This window comes from Parasteatoda tepidariorum, chromosome 2 (assembly GCF_982258835.1).
Source record: "Parasteatoda tepidariorum strain Cologne lab strain chromosome 2, Ptep-v5.0, whole genome shotgun sequence".
In the NCBI taxonomy this organism is placed as follows: domain Eukaryota; kingdom Metazoa; phylum Arthropoda; class Arachnida; order Araneae; family Theridiidae; genus Parasteatoda; species Parasteatoda tepidariorum.
The window spans coordinates 8,506,020-8,525,120 of record NC_141756.1 but is presented as its reverse complement, the minus strand read 5'-3'; the positions used below and the strand labels follow the sequence as shown (position 1 = coordinate 8,525,120).

Below are 19,101 nucleotides of genomic sequence, written 5' to 3'. Positions count from 1 at the left end.
ATGGTGGCCACATTTCTCAGATTGTGGCTAACCCTTATATTTTGGGGTCCGAAATCCGAATTCGTTGAAAAAAAGTATGTTTACTCAGAGAAAGTACGCTTTTGTGCCTTATTTCTTAACTTCAAATATCGTCTGCACTAATTAATTAGCATATTTGAGGTCACTTTCTTGAACCATTAAAATTGAGTCCTAAAAGTGAAAACCCGATCATTAGTTAAAAACTTATTTAACGTGGTCCCTTTATTTTTTGTGTACTGTATTAATCTGTTTAAAGAACCAAAAAATGATTGTTAAGCAAATTTAAAGATAATTAAGATCAACGGACAGTGTCCACCGTCTGAGTCATGGGCTTATATGGCAACGTTACTTTTGAAAAGTAACGAGTAAAAGTACAAGTATTTTTAAAAAAAGTAACGAGTAAAAAGTAAAAAGTTCTTATTTTAAAAAGTAACGAGTAAAAAGTACAAGTAAAAGTACAAGTACTAAACAAAAAAAGTAACGATTTAAAAGTACATTTCTAGGAAATCGAAAATTCAAAGTAACCTAAAATTTTATTGAATAATATTCTTATGTTCTTCAATGGTTTTGCAAAATTGGTTTTATTTATTTAATTATTTTTAATTTTGAAAGTTATGGACATTAATTTATTTCTAAATTCGGAGGAATATTATAATATAATTTTATGATATAATCGTATAATATAGTTTTAAAATCAAGTATAATTTTTATGGATTTGCTTTTGGATTTTTTGAAACTTTTTATGGATTTGCACGAAAAAGAAATTTTATCTATTGATTTTAATTTTTAGTTTATTATCTTTATTTATTTAAATTACCATTGATTAAAAATTGTTTTACTCTATAGAAACGCGTTTTAAAAGCACAAACATAAACAAAGCAAACACGGGGTTTCAGATAGCTTTGTGATCTTTGAGCTAATAAAAAATAATTGAATGTGCATCAGTATAAGTTGAAACAGAACAGTCTACAGTTTTATTTGAAACAATGGCTAATGCTGAAGTCATGCGAGAAAATCATTTTCCGAACATTTCTACCAAACGGAATAATTAAAATTTGTAAACGAATTTTAGTATCTGCGGCTAAATTAATACCTTCGAGTTTTCAAGAGTTAAAATAGTAATTATAATAGTTTTCGGTAGCACAAATAGTTCCGAAGTTCTTAGAGATTTGACTGGGCGTTGTTTGACAAGGTCGGGCATAAACATAATTTTAGTAAAAAATGTACTAGGTAAAAATGCATTTAGTAAAAAATGTATTAAGACAAAAATGCATTATTGTGAGTCCAAAAAGAAAATTGAAAAACGTAATAACAAAATCCAACATTTTTTTTATTTAAAATGTATTAAACAAATGCATAAAACTCGAAAATGAGTGAAAATAACTTCTAAATTAATATTTTTATTCATTTTGCAAAATAATTGCATTTTGACAGCATTTTTTTTTTAAATTTTTTTTTTCTTTTAGAAAGCTTACCGAGTTTTAGAAAAAAGTAACGATTTCATTCAACATTTCCGTTACAAATACTTGTACTTTTCCCCAAAAAACTAACGAAAGTACAAGTAAAAGTACTAAATTTAAAAAGTAACGAAGTACAAGTAAAAGTCCGTACTTTTTACTTGTACCGGCGGTACAAGTAACGAAAGTAAAAGTACTGCCATATATGGTCATGGGACCCTGTTCTGAAATTTATGAAGCACAGTTTTATGGGTAACTTATTTAAAAAAAGGAAATATAAATTATTGAAAAGAAAATATAACTTATTCGAAAATGAAATTTTACTTTTTAAACATTTAATAAATGTAAGTTATGATTAATTGCCTTTATCAAAAAATTTCATAATTAAATAATATAAATGATTAATTCATAATATAATAAATTAACAAAAAATTCACTTTTAAATTTTAATCACCATCAACAACATCGAGCGAAAGCGAAATTCCGAATAAGTCTCAAAAACGGAAGCAACACGCTAACAACAGTTAATTCTGATTACTATTGATATTTATGTTATATGTAGCGAACATTTAAAATTTATGCAATACATATTTATATCTAAGTAAAATAAATGCTATAACTTTTTTCATTGAATTTTAGAACATCAAATAATCTAAAATAATAAGCTTATGGGAAAATAATTGGCGTTAAGTACGTTGCATGAGTTGGGTAGTCCTATATTTACTGAGTAATAAAATGTAACATCATTTTACATAAATATTTCTATAAAACAAAATGAAATATTTCAATGTTAGCAGATTATTTTAAAATACTTGTTGTTTAAAGCCTATATTTTAATAAAAGTATAATAGTATTTCATATTTTTTATTATATTATAATATATTTTTATTAATAGTACAATATTTTTTTATTTATTAATTCGTGTTTTCGTTCTCCAATTATTTGAAAAAATCATCAAAATTCTAAATTGCTTTTTTTAAAAATATTTCTTGTAGTAATATTACATTTCCATTTCTGCAATTTGTTAAAGAAATTATCAAGTAATTGCCACATCATTATCAAGTAATCGTAAACTTATAATCTTATTTTTAATTATAAACGTCTACTTAAGATTAAAAAAAAACTTTTTTCAATGTTAAATTGTTTCAGTTAACATCATATATGTTCCAAATTAGCCCTTTCGTTTCGAACAAATATTTTTTAAGGTATTTATAGAATAAAATTGCAATAATTTATGCTAATTCCTCATATTAGTTATAACCATAAAGTTAATCTAAAATTTTTACTGTGAATGAAATTTCAGCTGAATTAATGTCTCAGTTTAAAGTTAAGATCTGCGCAATGTACTCACCTTTTGAGACCTTTGCTGCTATTAAATAGGAGCTAAACAAATAATTTACAGATGAATGTTATTAAAGTTTTTCAGCCGATGACATTTAAAGCGCTCTTTATTTTTTATTTAAGGATTAGCTAAATACCCGTTCTTCGCACGGGATGAATAAAAAATAAATAAATAAACAGTAAATCGGTTCTGAGAAACCCTACTAAATCATCCTCAAAACTTAAAAACGTATACCTTCACAAATAAAAAGATTGATGGAAGAACCAGGTAAGTGAAATTTATAGAAGAATTTATGAATCGGAGAAAATAACACGAAGTGATTGCATCAGTATGGCTATATTTAATATAACAGAATTGTTTTTTTTTTCTACACTTTAATCTTAACATAACTAATCACATCAGCTTTTAGTATGCTTGCATGATTTTTATTTTAAATTAGACACTGGTAAATAAGATAGAGCGAAAAATTATTAGTCCCGCCTTCTAATAAATGGGTAATAATATAGTTAGGATACAATTTTTTTTCGTTTCTAAAATTTCACTTACCTGGTTCTTCCATTAAGTTCTTCAATTAGTATATCTAAATAGAATGATTTGGGTAAAATTAACAGTAAAATATAATTTTTTAATGCCTGATAAAATTTGATAGATGCAATTTTATCATGATTCCTTTGAGCCTACACCTTAAAAACTATTTATTCGGTAAATTATTTTTGTATTTTTGATTAAATGTGTGAGACTAAAAATTACAATTTTTTAAACCAAAATCCTGTAAACCTTCCCGTATGAACCGAAAAATTAACCAATGAATGATTTAAGTATAGTATATTTTGGTTTTATTAACCAGAAATATGGATTTTTTTTCTCCAGAAATGTTATACTCATACTTTACATTGATTTTACTAAATGTTTTTTCTCCTTGTACTGCAAAACAATTAACCAAACTTTTCGACACTTTCTTTTTTCTAGAAGAATGTGCATAGCAAATCAATCAAAATTTGTTATATATAAAAATATATTTTTACTGTGCATAAATTCTACACTAGGATTTTTTTTATAATTGTTATCATTCGAATATTTTAAAATACAATAGGCATTAGTTTATAAAGAATACCATTAGTTTACTATACTATTAATTTTATTTTATAAAGGTCGTTGAACAGTCGATCCAATTTTTCTGATTTACGACTACTTATGTTGAACTCCGTAGCTTTGTAGTGTTGAATCCAATCCAGAAGACAAAGGAACTGGTTCAAGCTATGGGAGAAATTTGCCTTCATGGCAGACATTTTTTAGAACTAACCCGCATTTGGTGGATTTGCATTACATGGAGATGAAAACCATGAAAACCTCTCAAGTTAGGCTGACGGCAAAGGGACTATAATCCATGATTCGTCTACCACATAGGATAATTTTCATCAGCACTGTGATCAGTGCGAGCCTGGAGCGGGAATCGTATCAACCAGCCAACACTGGGATTCGAACCCGGGTAACCTAATTGGGAAGCAAGCGCCCTCTCTCCCCATCCACCCGAGGTGAATTTAAAAAAAATTCCAATTGTTGTAGAAAACAATGTTGATTTTAAAAGACATAATTAGAAACTCCGGCAAGTTATAATAATATTACATATTTTATATAATTGTACATTCATCAGTTTGCTATGTTAAATAGATATAATTCACATTCTCTCCAAAGTTTATATACACTCTGGGCTATGCATATATTATTCCGTAATTCTGATTAATTAATTTCTGATGTCTAGTAGAGATTATCTATCCCATGCGGTGTAGGGCATTAACATATTTTGTAAACAGATAGCGTCACTTGTAACGGCATAATTTAAGCAATGCAATTTTGATGGTTGATACTATTTGACTGACGATATTATAATTGGATACTATTATCAGTGGACATGATTTGAAGCAGCATAAATCTGCATCGATGCTTATCAAATCACTAATCAACCCTCCTTATTCTAGGAGTTCGAAATTTTAACATAAAAGCCGGTAGGAGTTATTATGTAATACATTCAAATACAACGGAATAAAACTAGCAGATTGCGTTTAAGTGTGAGTTATTGTTTTAAAAATATTATAAATCTGAATAGTTTTAAACATTTTTATTTAATCCTTCTACATTATTTTTATCAGTTTAAGTCTTTGTGATCGTAATAAGTTTATAATTACTCAGTAAGAAATTGTTGTTGTATAATAGCCACCATTTTAGTGTTGATGAAAACGAAATTTGTTGCTGTGCATATAATTAATTTTTTTTCACATTGATAGAGAGATATTTTTTTATTTATTAAATTCTATTTTTTTTATTTACCGATAACACATATTTTTTATGCATATTAGAATTGTTCTCTGCGTTTCGAGATTTTTTCATCTACATTTAGTTCGCACTTTTTATTCTTATGGTCATGGATTAACAATATGTAAGCTGTTTAGTTGTCAATGCAATTTCATAAACTGTAAAAGGAATATCGATTTTATCGAGATTTAAGAATACTTTTAAAGATACAGTTTTGTTATCAACTGAACCCGTTTTTAATCTCATATGCATTGCTTTATTAATCTTTTTATAATACATTCAAAACATTTAAAATAGTAAAAAAAAACGTTTAGAAAAAAATATTGAAAAACGACTTATTTTATAATATTTGCTTCATTATCACTGTCAGGGTCACGTGATGTAATAACACGCATTTTCTGATGTTGCGAGCTAAAAGCTTGATATTATAGATATGATCATTTTTTTTTGTTTTGGTTTTTTTTTGGACGATGGATGAAAAAGAATAATAAAATGGTGAATTAGTTTTTTGTAGAATTTTGCGTTATTTCTTTTGTAAAAGGTTACGACTGACAAATGTGCGGGGAAACCCCAATGGATTTCGAAATAAAAGATTGGTAGTTGTTTGTTCTATGAATTTCAAGTTGTTTGATGGAAGATAGTGAGTTATTTAGATTGTCTTGAAATTGGTTTAGGAAGTGGCATTTTTTTTTGTAAGAAGGTGCAGTTTAGAAAGTAGTAGGTGAAAAATGGCATTTTTAGGAAGAGCTTTAAAAGTAGATTTGAAGTGTTTGGCGGAAGAGTTAGGAGAAACGGCAACGGAAGACATGAGAGTTACCGAATTAAAGAAGATTATATTGGCAAGTACGGAGTACGAAGAGGAGTTTGTGAAGGAATTATTAAAAAGAATAGTTAGTGGAAGAGAAGAAATAAAGCGCCAACAAAAAGAAGATGAAATTAGGCGACAAGAATATGAAATTAAGCAACAGGAAAGGGAAGACGAATTAAAGCGGCGAGAACAGGAAAGGGAAGATGAATTAAAGAGGCGAGAACAGGAAAGGGAAGGTGAATTAAAGCGGCGAGAACAGGAAAGGGAAGATGAATTAAAGCGGCAAGAAAAGGAATATGAATTGGAGAGGTTGAAGATAGAAGCTTCATTGGTACATACTGGTACTATAGGAGAGACGAGCAGCTCTCGAAATGAAGAAACAAGAGAACATGTACCTGGTGGATTGCAAAAATTAATGCGTACTTTTGATCCAAAAGAAGGTGATATAAGTTTTTATCTAATATTGTTTGAAAGACAAGCACGAAGAGTCCATATAAAAGAAGAAGATTGGGTAACGCATCTTGTTGGATTATTGCCTCTAGAAATGGCGAATTTAATTGCAAGGGAGCCTGAAGAAAAAGCAAATGATTATAAACATGTAAAATGTATGTTATTGAAAAGGTTTAAATTGAGCCCAGAAGCATTTAAAATAAAGTTTAAGAGACATTGTAAAGCGGCTGAGAGCACTTGGCGAGATTTTGGATTTGAATTGGCGAACTATTTTAACGAATGGGTTTCGGGACTAAAAATTAATGATTTCGACAGCCTGAAACAACTTGTCATTGTCGAACAGATAAAAGAACGAGTACCTGGAGACATACAAAATCATTTTATTGATGAGTGGAGTAGAATTTGCTCAGTTGACACACTTGCTGAGAAGCTAGATGAGTACGAGAATGCAAGGAAATATAACCAAACTACTAAATTCATTGCTTCTCAACCATATAGGAACTTATACCGGGAAAAACCAAACATGGTTAGTAGAAGATATCATACATTTGGTGAAGGATATAAACATGAGCATAACAACCATGGCAGAATTGATAAGCGGAGTTCTTCCCAAAATCCAGTCACATGTTTTAATTGTGGACGAGTAGGACACTTGGCACGATTTTGTCGAGATAATAAAGAGAGGAGAAGAAACATTGAAGGCAAAGTGGCCGAGGTTCAAGTATCGGAAGGGCAAGTATCCGAAGTTAAGGTACTCAGAAATGGAAATATCGAAAGCAAAGTAGTCACTGCAAGATTTAACGGTGAAGTCATGATAGGAAACAAAAAATGTAAAGGCGTTCAACCAAAAATAGCTGCCCTTAAGAAAGTTAGAATTTCATATAATGGAAATGAATACGAAGCTGTAGTAGATTCTGGTGCACAAATAAGTGTATTTAAAAACGATATAGTGGGTAAGGAAGTGGATTACAAAGGGCATATAATATTACAACCTGCGTTTGGCGAAAGTCTAAAAGCTGAATTAAAAGAAGTGGAAATCGCTTTGGTAACGGAAGGATATATTACGCCTATAATTAAAACGATGATAGCAGCCGTCAATGGGTTAAATGCTGACATGTTGTTGGATGCTGAAACTTATGAGGCATTATTAGAACAAAAAAGAGTATACAATCCCAGTTTTACTGCTGCTATGAAGCTAAGATCAGATTCCCGAAAGGAGCAGTTATATATGAGTGCAAGTGACGGAGAAGAGCAGCAGGAGCCAACAGTAGGTGAATGCGGTGATAAAAAGAATGGAAATGAAACCGAACGATTCAAGGTACAACAACAAAGTTGCGATACTCTCCAAGAAGCATGGAAATTGGGGAAGCAAAATAAAGGAGGGTATGTGATACAAAATAATATACTATGCCATGAAGAGCTGTTGGACGGGAATAGAATACAACAATTAGTAATTCCCGAAATTAGAAAAGGTAAAATACTAGAAATTGCCCACGAGTCAGTATTCGGAGCACATCTAGGAGCTCGTAAAACAATTCAAAGAATTAAATTTTCCTTTTATTGGCCAGGGATGGTCAAGGAAATTAAAGCTTATTGTAGCTCATGTCATGGGTGCCAAGGTAGAAGAGTTGTTCGGTCAGTAGACAAAATTCCGATAACACCTGTGTCACGTCCTGAACTTCCATTCCAAGTGGTGAACGTAGATCTAATTGGTCCTCTAGATCCAGTATCAGCACAAGGACATAAATATATCCTTTGTTTGATGGACCAACATTCAAGATGGCCTGAAGCAGTCCCGCTCAAATCGTTAACGGCAAGGAATACATGTGAAGCACTGCTCGAAATATTCTGTAGGACAGGAATTCCAGAAGTAATCGTGGTGGATAATGCGACAAATTTTACGGCAAGTTTAACGCAAGAGTTTTTGAAGGTTTTAGGAGCTTGTCCGCGATTTTCAACGCCATACCATCCGGAAGGGAACGGATTGATTGAAAGATGGAACCAAACTTTCAAAAATATGCTACATCACATTATTAGAGAAGTAGGAAGAAATTGGCATCGACATATACCATTTGTACTATGGGCTTATCGAGAAGTTCCAAATGCAACTACAGGAGTACCACCTTTTCTGCTAATGTACGGGAGACAACCGAAAGGCCCGTTATCTATATTGAAGTCAATTTGGGCCGGAGATATGTTTTTACCTTTGAATATGAAAGGATCAGCGGAGGAATATTTAAAAGAGTTAAAAGGAAAATTAGAAATAGCAACCGAAAAGGCAAGGTTAACAAGTGATGTGCAACAAAGTAATTATGCCAAATATTACAATAGAAGGAAAAAATACCGGGAATTTGCGCCAGGAGATCAAGTACTTGTGCTAATGCATGATTCATCCAATTCATTATATGCCAGATGGATAGGTCCAGTAAAGGTAATTAGAAGAGTGAAACCGAATTCGTATTATTTGCAAATGCCTGAAGGAAATTTAAGATTATTGCATGTTAACAAAATGAGAGAATACAAAGCGAGAATTCAAACAGTTGGAGTTGTCTATGATATTGATGATGAATTTGGTGAAATATACGAAACACCAACTCTTCCTACAGATGTGGAAAGCTATGAAGCATTGAAAGGATTAAATTTGGATTACTTACCCAAAATGCAACAAAATCAATTGAAAGATCTTTTACATAGACGCAAAACGTTGTTTTCGGGGAAGATAAGGATAGCTAAAGTTGGGAAACATGCGATAAAGCTGAAAGCTGAGGAGGATACGATGAAACCAAAAACGTATAAGATACCAGAAAACTTAAAGGGGAAAGTGGATGCACAGATCAATGAATTGCTAGCGTTAGGACTGATTGAACCGGTGGTAAGTGAGATAGCACACCCGGTAGTATGTGTTCATAAGAAAGACGGAACAATCAGGTTATGCATTGATTTCAGAAGTTTGAATGCTCTTACCGTTCCGGATGCATATCCAATGCAAAATATGATGGAGTTGAATTTCTTAGTAGGAAAGAAGAAATTCATTACTGTGCTAGATATGTTGAAGGGATATTGGGCTATACCGATGGAGAACGGCAGCAAACACCTCACAGCATTCCGAACTCACCGAGGCCAGTACCAATGGAATGTATTACCCTTTGGATTAAGAAATGCTGCTGCAACCTACCAAAGAGCTATGTCTAAAGTGGTTCAGTCCATGTCTGATTTCACTTGTGCTTATATCGATGATTTAGCAGTATTTTCTGATACGTGGGAGGAACATTTGATTCATCTTGAAGAAGTTTTTAAGAGATTGGAATATTTTAATTTCTCCGTGAACTTGAGAAAGTGCGAATTTGCTAGACAAAAGGTTAAATACTTAGGACATATTATTGGTTCAGGTAAACATGCTCCTGACAAAGAACGAATAAGAGTAATACAGAAATTAGAGGCACCCAAAACCAAAAAACAACTGAGAAGTGCTTTGGGATTATGCAACTTTTACAGGCAGTATATTCCAAACTTCGCAAAGATTGCTCTTCCACTAACAGAGCTTACTAAAAAGAAAGTTCCTAATGAGATTCCTTGGAGCGAAGAAGCTGAGAAGGCATTCAAGGAATTGAAGACGTCGCTATGTAAGATCGCAGAGTTACAAGTCCCAGACATAGAGAAACCATACTACTTGCATACGGATGCATCTCAAAATGCGGTCGGATGTTGTTTAGGTCAGTTAGATGAAGAAGGAAATATTCGTCCCATAGCTTTCGGTAGCCAGAAGCTGAATTCAACTCAACAGAAATGGTCTACAATTGAAAGGGAAGCTTATGCTATTATTTGGGCTTTGCAGAGATTTGAAACCTTACTCTGTGGTGCTAAGATTATTTTATTAACTGATCATAATTCCCTAGTATTTCTGACGAGTGCGACACCCCAAAGCCCGAGGTTGCAGAGATGGGCGTTAGCCATTCAACGCCATGATATTGAGGCAAGTCACATCAAAGGATCGAAACTTAGTAATGCAGATGCATTGTCCAGACTGTAAATATAAACTAAAATAAGACTCTGAACATTTTTTTCCTATTATTATTATTAGGTGATTAAAGTAAATACCTAGTGTTAAGTTAAACCTAAGATTCAGTGAATATTTGGGTGAATGTGAAACATAGTTTGTTTATGTGTAAAGTGTGACCCTTAAATTATTTGCCATATTCGATCTTTGGATCTAATATGACTCTGGGGGGAAGGTGTCAGGGTCACGTGATGTAATAACACGCATTTTCTGATGTTGCGAGCTAAAAGCTTGATATTATAGATATGATCATTTTTTTTTGTTTTGGTTTTTTTTTGGACGATGGATGAAAAAGAATAATAAAATGGTGAATTAGTTTTTTGTAGAATTTTGCGTTATTTCTTTTGTAAAAGGTTACGACTGACAATCACGATGTTAAATAAATATACTTTTTATTTTTTAGCACTAGCCATGTCACCTCCAATAGACCACAGAGGAAAAGACGATAGACTCTCCCTCCTAAAGAATCTTCACCGTCCCAATGGCCAAATAGATGGCGGAGTCCATCCCTATGGTCAAGAAACCTTTGTACAGCAGCCATATAATCGACAACAACAATCTCGATCTTTTAGCCATTTTGAAACAGAGAAGATTTTCTGTCTCAGGCAACAGTTTCTTACAGCAGCAGCCATCATTGTCGTTACGAGTTTAGTTGCTTTTGTGCTTTTCGTCACCACATTTAGGTGAGTTTATTTTTAAATGTCATCTTTTTCAGTTATTGTTGTTGTTGTTTGAACATTTAGATTACCGCACTGTAAAAAATGGATACTTGGAATCATGAAACTTTGATAAAATCGTTTCCTGTCATATGCTCCAAGCAAACATTTCGTCAAAATGACGAAATAACTATCGTCATTTCTTCAAGGAACGAATTTCATCAAAATTAAAGAAATATTTCACCATTGTATATTTACCAACAAAGAAATCAATCAATCAATAAAAAAAACTTCATAAAGTAATTACCTTTTCAAATAATCACTATATGGCATGGGCAGTATATAGGTGATACAACACTACAAAGACATATAGGGGCTACCCTAGAGCTAAAAGGTGATAGAAAATTACAGACCATCATTACTAGATTCATCAGTGGGCATACTTGTGCACTTTTATACCTGAGAGGACAAAAAGAGTTTCCTGTGTGCCCCAAGTGTAATACACGCCATTCTACTGCAGACCATTTGCTCTCCTGTTTAGATCTGGAAAACAGTGATCTCTTTGAAAATCCTGTACTAGTTCAAGACTTTCTGTGGCTGAACGGTCTTCTGGACTCGATCTAGACAAAGACTGGGATCAAAGAAAGAGATCAAGTGGAATAAGGAACAACAACAGGATAGATAGAAAAGAGCTTAAAATTGATCCCATGCCCGAAGTGGGTTTCGAACTTCTGATCTTAGTGGCACGAGGCCAACTCCTTGACCAGCATAGAATCGACCGGCCTAATTTGTCACTTTATTTTCGATTGTCTAATCTTTATTCTAGTTTCATCCTTCTTGTTAGCAATCTCCCTCAATGCACTACGATGAGGTTTCGAATTGAGGAAACATTTTCGACATGTATTTGAGAGTTCGCTTTCTGTCAAAAATCACGTGATTTTATGACGAAATGTTTCTCAAAATTAACGAATTGCTGCTCAAGGAGTGCTGAATCGCCAAAAGTGAGAGTTTCATATCTGAGAGTAGGGAACAAAACATTTTGGAGAGAACATTCTTCAAATTAAAAATTTAAAACCGAGTAGACAAAACAAGTCACTTGCTTTTTCTTTGTTCAAATTGACATCACAGCTAAAGTAGAAATATTTAACGACTCACTAATAAGGTTTTGTAGTATCCCGTGAGAACTGAAACCCAAAATATTAATATTATCTTCAAGTACGTATACTCTTTAATCACTTATGCATCGTTAGTTTTCTATTATAGTTACAAAATCTATAAAAATAAATAAAACAATTAAAAAATCTCAAAACAAAAATTTATTTAATTGAAAATAATTTTTTTAATGAATCGACAAATTTCGAAGGAGCATTACCGATATTTACAACATAAAAATGCTGCTATTCATTTGGAAGCTACTAATTAGCTTAATAACTAATCTTAAGATACTCTACCACACTGCATGATAAAAACAAGTGACAAATCTTTTTTTTGAAAGAAGACATCCCCATCACATAGTAAAAACAACCTTCAACATTAAAATATAAACTAAGCGAAATTCCTAAATATGATTTCTCTTATTCTTTGTTGCCAAGGCAACTAGAACAGATTCCTCGATATCGAAACTTAGTATGTTATGTAACGCATGCGATTAGTTTATCTTTTTATTACGTTAATGCCACCCTTTGATAACTATTGTTAAGTTATTCTGTTAGATTAAATTTTGGTAATGAGTAAAGTACTGTCACAATCTAATTCAGCCTCAGTATATCTTGTTAGAGAAATGCTAAAAGTTACATGCTAATTTAATATTTTCATAAAATGTTGCGTTTTCGTTTGTGATGCAGTTTGCAATGCAGCTATATCCACTTCTCTCGCCTTTTTGTTAATAGAGTTACGCGTAATTGCAGAAACGATAGTATAACCTCGTGAAACCTTAGTTTCCAACGAATACAATATCTCATCATCTATCAAATATAGTTGAATTTGTTGATAACAAAAACGTGTTAAATGAAATGAACATTACATCAATGTGCTTGCTTGAAGCTATAAAGTATAAAAACAAATTGGAAAAATGTATAAAAACGGCTTATTTTTTATAACTTTTAGATTCGTAAAACATTTCATTTCTTTGTGGCTTCGACGCATAATGTGCAATATGCATGGCAAGGTATACAGTATTACTAAAATTCATTGATTTTATAAAAGTTTGCAATTTTTTAGAACACTCGTATTTTTGAACAGGGGACACGGCAGTTTAATTGTTTCCTTTCCAACCACTGCAAGATTTTGCTTTTTACAAGCATTTAACCAAATGCATGCACCCAGAAATATGAGCAATATTAAGGATATAATATAAGCAATATAATATTGAGCAATATAATATAAGTCATAATATAGAGAATTCAACTTCCAATGAGGTGAACCGAGTTTTAATCCCAGCCATGGTTGGTCGATGCAATTTCGCACCTGGATCGCACCGACCACAGTGCTGGTGTAAAATATCCTCAGTGGTAGACGGATCATGGATTTAAGTTTCCTTGCTGTCAGGCTAACGGTGGGATGTTTTCGTGGTTTTGTCCATGTAACGCAAATGTACGTTAGTTCCATCAAAAACTCCTCCACGAAGTCAAATTCCTCCCAATACTTGATCCAGGAGTTTTCTTGTCGTCTGGATTGGGTTCAAAATTACAAGGCTGCGGAGTTGAAAAGTAATAGTTATAAATCTAAAATTGGATCGGCTGTTCAACGACGATTATAAAATCAAATAAAATCACTTCACAATGAGCCGTGGTGGAGGGGATAGAGCTCTTGCTTCCCAATAAGGTGACCCAGGTTCGAATACAAGCGATGGTTATAAAACAAAATAGTAGGAATGGAATCAATTCAATGATTGGCATAACATTATTTTTTATAAGAATTGTAAATGTGTGATTCGTAACATGATACATAAGGTACTCCACATTGATTAATTTATTTATTATTTAGCTACATATTGCTTTTGAACAAATTGAAATAACGGAGCTTTTATATCTTTTGATGGAAATTAAATTTGCAATCAACAGTTTATTTTTAACTACTTCAATTTAATAATTTCAAAGAAGCTCGAAATATAATTACTTGTCAGATCTAAGTTAAAATTGTTTTTAAGAGTTTTTACAGGCTTTTAAATGCTTAAGTAACTGCACATTTAAAATACGGAATTTCTTGAAATCATGGATCTTAATGAATGAGTTTGACTGCATATAGATTGCATTTTATTTTTATGTACACTAGTAATTGTTTGTGCAAGCACTATTCTGAAAATTTTTATCAATTTAGTTTTGAAGTCAAAAAGGAAAAATTTGCCATGATAATTCTTCTTTCAAATGCATTTTCATTCATCCGATAAGTCTGAAAACACTAGACTGATCTGAAAGCAAGTTGTATTTTTTTTATAATAACTAAATCTATGAAATCACCGTCTGAGAGTACATACTAAAGTGTATCGTCACCTCATTCATCTTTTCTTATTTGCTGTCTAAACTGTCAAAAACATTCCCATCATTTATCTTCATTTAATATAATTGATCGAGAAAATTAGAATCATGAACGTGTATCATTTATTTCGCTTAAAAAATTCAAATAGTTTTAAGTTTATAGTTTATAACAGCTTCATGGCAAACAAAACACATTTCGAAGTGGAAAAAAAAAACTTTCTATGTTTAAATAGCAATCAATGTGATGTTTAAGTTACAGTTTTTGTAATTCGATGCTGGATATGGTCATTACTAAACAAAACAGATTTATCAAGAGCTTTCTCAAAAATAATATGTTATTTTTGAAAATACATGAACGAAGAGAAATGAGAATATTTGAAAAAAATCTACTAATAATATTACAATACAACAGCTTTTCAAAGAAAATTATTTTTTTTGTTTATTTTTAATGACACACTAGACTAGTTAAAATATATTTTGTTCCCAGTTTTATGAAGCAGTACTTAATTTTGGTAAAATGACTTTGGTGCTCATCCTTTAATGCTCCTTATAATTTTAAGCACCTTCTTTTAACTCAGATTGGGATATTACTTTTGTGTTCATTGATCGAAAATAAATTTTAAAAAAAAGTATACACATATAAGGTTGTATATTAATACTTGTAATCCAAAAATAATAATGTTATCATATTCCTACGAGTCAACTTCACAGAAAGGCGAAATTAGAATCATTAAGATACTGTTTCAGTATTGCCGGATGAAATTACATTTCACCTCCTCGCCGTTTTCGTATGAAATCTTACAAATTTTAATGTATGAGGGGAGGCGGGATAGCCTGGTTGGAAGAGCACTGGGCACATGTCCAAGAGGTCGTGGGTTCGATCCCAGTTGACTGAAGACTCCCCGTGTAGTAAATGGTAACTGATGCACATTAAATCTATTGAGTCACAAAGTCCTCCATGTTCCCATAACAATTCATATCTCTGGGGGTACTGTTCCAGGAGTTTCCTTGTCTTCTGGATTGCTGCAAAATTACAAGGCCACGGCATTAGTAGTCGTAATCCAAAAATTGGGTCAGCTGCTCAACGACGGTTATAAAATAAAATGTTAATGTATCCACCTGGTTGTAAGATTTAGAAAACCTTTTTTCATCCTTTCTTAAATATTAATTTTTGTTTCGTTTATATTTTCTTCTAATTTTTAACAAGGGTTTTAAAAAGAAATACAGGGGGTTGTAATTACGGTACACAATGTTTGTCAGTGCTTAAGGACTAAGATTTTTATTCTAATAATCAAGAGAGAAAAATAAAGAAAAATATTTGCAGATAATTAACGTTATTATTCCTCATCTATTATCCGTTTATAATTTTTCGTTTTAACGTGAAATAAGATTATAAAAAAAAAACAATCTGTTTTTCATGAAATAAGTTTTCTGTATTTTAAGCATAAAACAATATTTCATTCCAAACATAACTTCAGTTAACGCTTTGACTAAAAGTGAACCAAGACAGTACAAAAAATTGACGTCTAGTGTGCTGCAGAAAAGAAGGAAAGAACGTTTTAATAGCTTTTGGTTGGAATTTCACGTTCAATGTCTGACCTACACCGATTAATTAATTTTTAGCGCAGATTACAATGTCTGTGAAAAAATAGCAATTTCCTTTAAATAAATGCTATGATGTTATTCACTACCAATTCAATAATTTGCACAAACAATTGTTTTTCGTTGTTTAAGAGAATTATGGATTTAAAAAGAACATAATTCAAAAATTTTCGCTAGTTTTAAGAAGCATCGTAAATGACCAATGATTTTCTGAGGAGTGCTAACGTATATTTATGTGAGTTAGCAGACCGTTTTCATAGATATTTTATCTATTCTAACACAAAAAAGAATTTCATAAAATTTAAATTTTTTGGCTGGTTACTAACATTGAAATTTGAGCAGTGGTGGCTCAGGGGATAGAGCGTTCGCCTTCCAATGAGGTGAACTGGGTTCGATTCCCAGCAAAGATATGTCGATGCGATTTCCCCACCCGGCTCGCACCGACCACAGTGCTGACGGAAAATATCCTCAGAGGTAAACGGATCATGGGTTAAAGTCCCCTTGTCGCCATTCTAACCATAGGAGGTCTTCGTGGACTTCCCCCTATGAAATGCAAATGCGGGTAAGTTTTATAAAAAAGTCCTCCAAGAAGGCAAATTTCTCCCAATATTTCCTTGTCTTCTGAATTTACAGGATACGGATTTGAAATTACAAGGATACGGATTTGAACATTATTAGTCGCAACCCCAAAATTGGGTCGGCGATTCAATGATGGTTATAAAATAGTATCAAAATTTCTCATTTATCATAAAAAATTATAAAATATTTTCATAGAATATTAAATTTGGTATGAACAGAATATAGCTCAAATTTCATGACAGAAAGGAAAAAAAAAAGCTTTTAAGAAAGTAGACATAGTGTTTGGATCCGTGCTTATATATTAATGTTATGACCGTCGTATTTTAAAGGAATTGAATAATGAAAATTATATAGCAGTAATTATATAATAATCCTAGTAATTACTCTGAGTAACAAGGAAATTAACGTTGGGTATGACATTTTTGGTAAAAAAAAAAAGCAACAGCATAATTCTTGCTTATGAAACCAAACTATACAGAGTTTAAACCATTCATTCGATAATTTTCCACTCCTGTCTGAATTGTTTGCAGGAAATTCTGGTTTTCAAAATCATAGCTCTTATTTCAGCACATTTAGTAAAAAATACAGAATTTAAAAGTAAATTTGAATAAAAAAAATTGTTTTTATGCCATGCATGAAGGTATCATGACAAAAATTGCCAAATTTTACTACACTTTCTAAATTTTATAGCATATTATAAAATCATTTTTTATTGTTAATCTTAGAAAATTCATTAATTCCATTACCAATGCGTTTCGATAAAAATTACTGTGCTTTTTGTTGTTTCCATAGATATTAGTCACAAAATTATATATTCCATAGATATATTATATATTCCATAGCCACAATTTCATTATCTAAAAATTATATTTAAAAAAAATATAATCTTCATTTTTTATTTTTCAAAAAAAAATAATAATAATAATTCTCTATTATAGTCTAGAATTTTTCTTTTCTTTTTTAAATTTCCCTTTTGTTTTTCTTAAGAATTAGAATGCTTTCCAGTTACAAAATTGTTTATTCTTACCTTAAAAATTTTTTGACATTGTTTTCAGCTTCATTTTCTATTTTCTGTATATTCTTGTTGCAATTTTATGTGTTTTATGTATGTTTAATGTATGTTTTGTCTGTAGAATGCATGTTCTACTCTCGTGTGCCCTTGAATAGGGCTGACGAGATTTAATCATAGGGTCGAGAAAAGAATAAACAATATTCCATAGCCACAAAATATATATTCCATAGATATTAGCCACAAAATATTATTTTCGAAAATTAATTATTTATTTGTGTATGCCAATTCTTTAAACAACAGGAAAAAACATTCAACTCATCAGTTGTGAACAACACAGCTAAATCATGTACAAAACTGAAAGGTAGAAAGGTAAAAAACTTAAAATAGTTACAATATTTTATTTTTTATTATTAATTGTTACCCTTTGCAGTAGCTTTACGTTATTAGATTAAGCAAAAGCATATTGTTAAGCAAAAGCACGGGGAGGCTTCGGTCTGTGGGGATCGAACCCACGACCTTTTGGACATGAGCCCTGTGCTCTACCAACCAGGCTATCCCGGCACCTGCTATTACTGTATTATTATAATATCGCTTTTTAGTTCATAGCTTACTTATTTTATCTCAGTTACCGTTGATTTTAATTTATTTTTAGTTTCATGGAAGCGCGTTTTAAAAAAATAAAAAAATAAATACGTGGTTTCAATTAAATTTAGGAATAATAATTTAGTGACGTAGTCTGTCTATGCTACCACGTTTATGTTGTCATTGAGTTCCCCTGAAAAAACTCCTTTTTTTAATGAGAACTTTAAACTATCAAATATAATTAAAATTAATTAAAAAAATTTTTTATTAAAAATTTATTAATTAAAAAATTATTAATTAATAAAGTATTAATGAAAAAATTATTAATTAAAAATTATTAATTAAAACAATTTTAATTAAAAAAATATTTATTAAAAAGAAAAAATTAATACAGTTAATTATTTTTGATTAAAAGATTTGATTAAAAAATATTAATTAAAAAAATATTTGAAAAAAAATCGCCTATAGGCTGATGCTAATGCTAAATTAATTAGAAAATTTCTTTTTTTAAATGTCTCTCACGAATATATAATAGCTAAATTAAGTTTTTTAACAATTTATGTCAAAATTTATATAATTTCGCCCTTCGGTCGCTGTCCGAATTTCAAGATTTAAGGTTCTGGTGTCATAAGCGAGAGAGGCATTAACAGACACACAAACGCTTCATTTTATTACACCGACAATTCACTCATTACAAGAGTGCACAAAATAAAAAACAGACCACCCTGAATAGCTTTTTATCTAATGTT

General features: G+C 31.4%; 1 protein-coding gene across 2 annotated transcripts in view; it reads left to right on the top strand.

Moving 5' to 3' along the window:
- Window positions 1–19,101, top strand: part of LOC107436632 (uncharacterized) — a 330,656-nt gene that overhangs the window by 206,902 nt on the left and 104,653 nt on the right. For both annotated transcript variants that reach the window (XM_043043999.3, XM_043044000.3), the window contains exon 3: window positions 10,849–11,128. In XM_043043999.3, coding sequence (XP_042899933.1) covers window positions 10,849–11,128 — 280 coding nt within the window. The remainder of the gene's footprint in view (window positions 1–10,848; window positions 11,129–19,101) is intronic.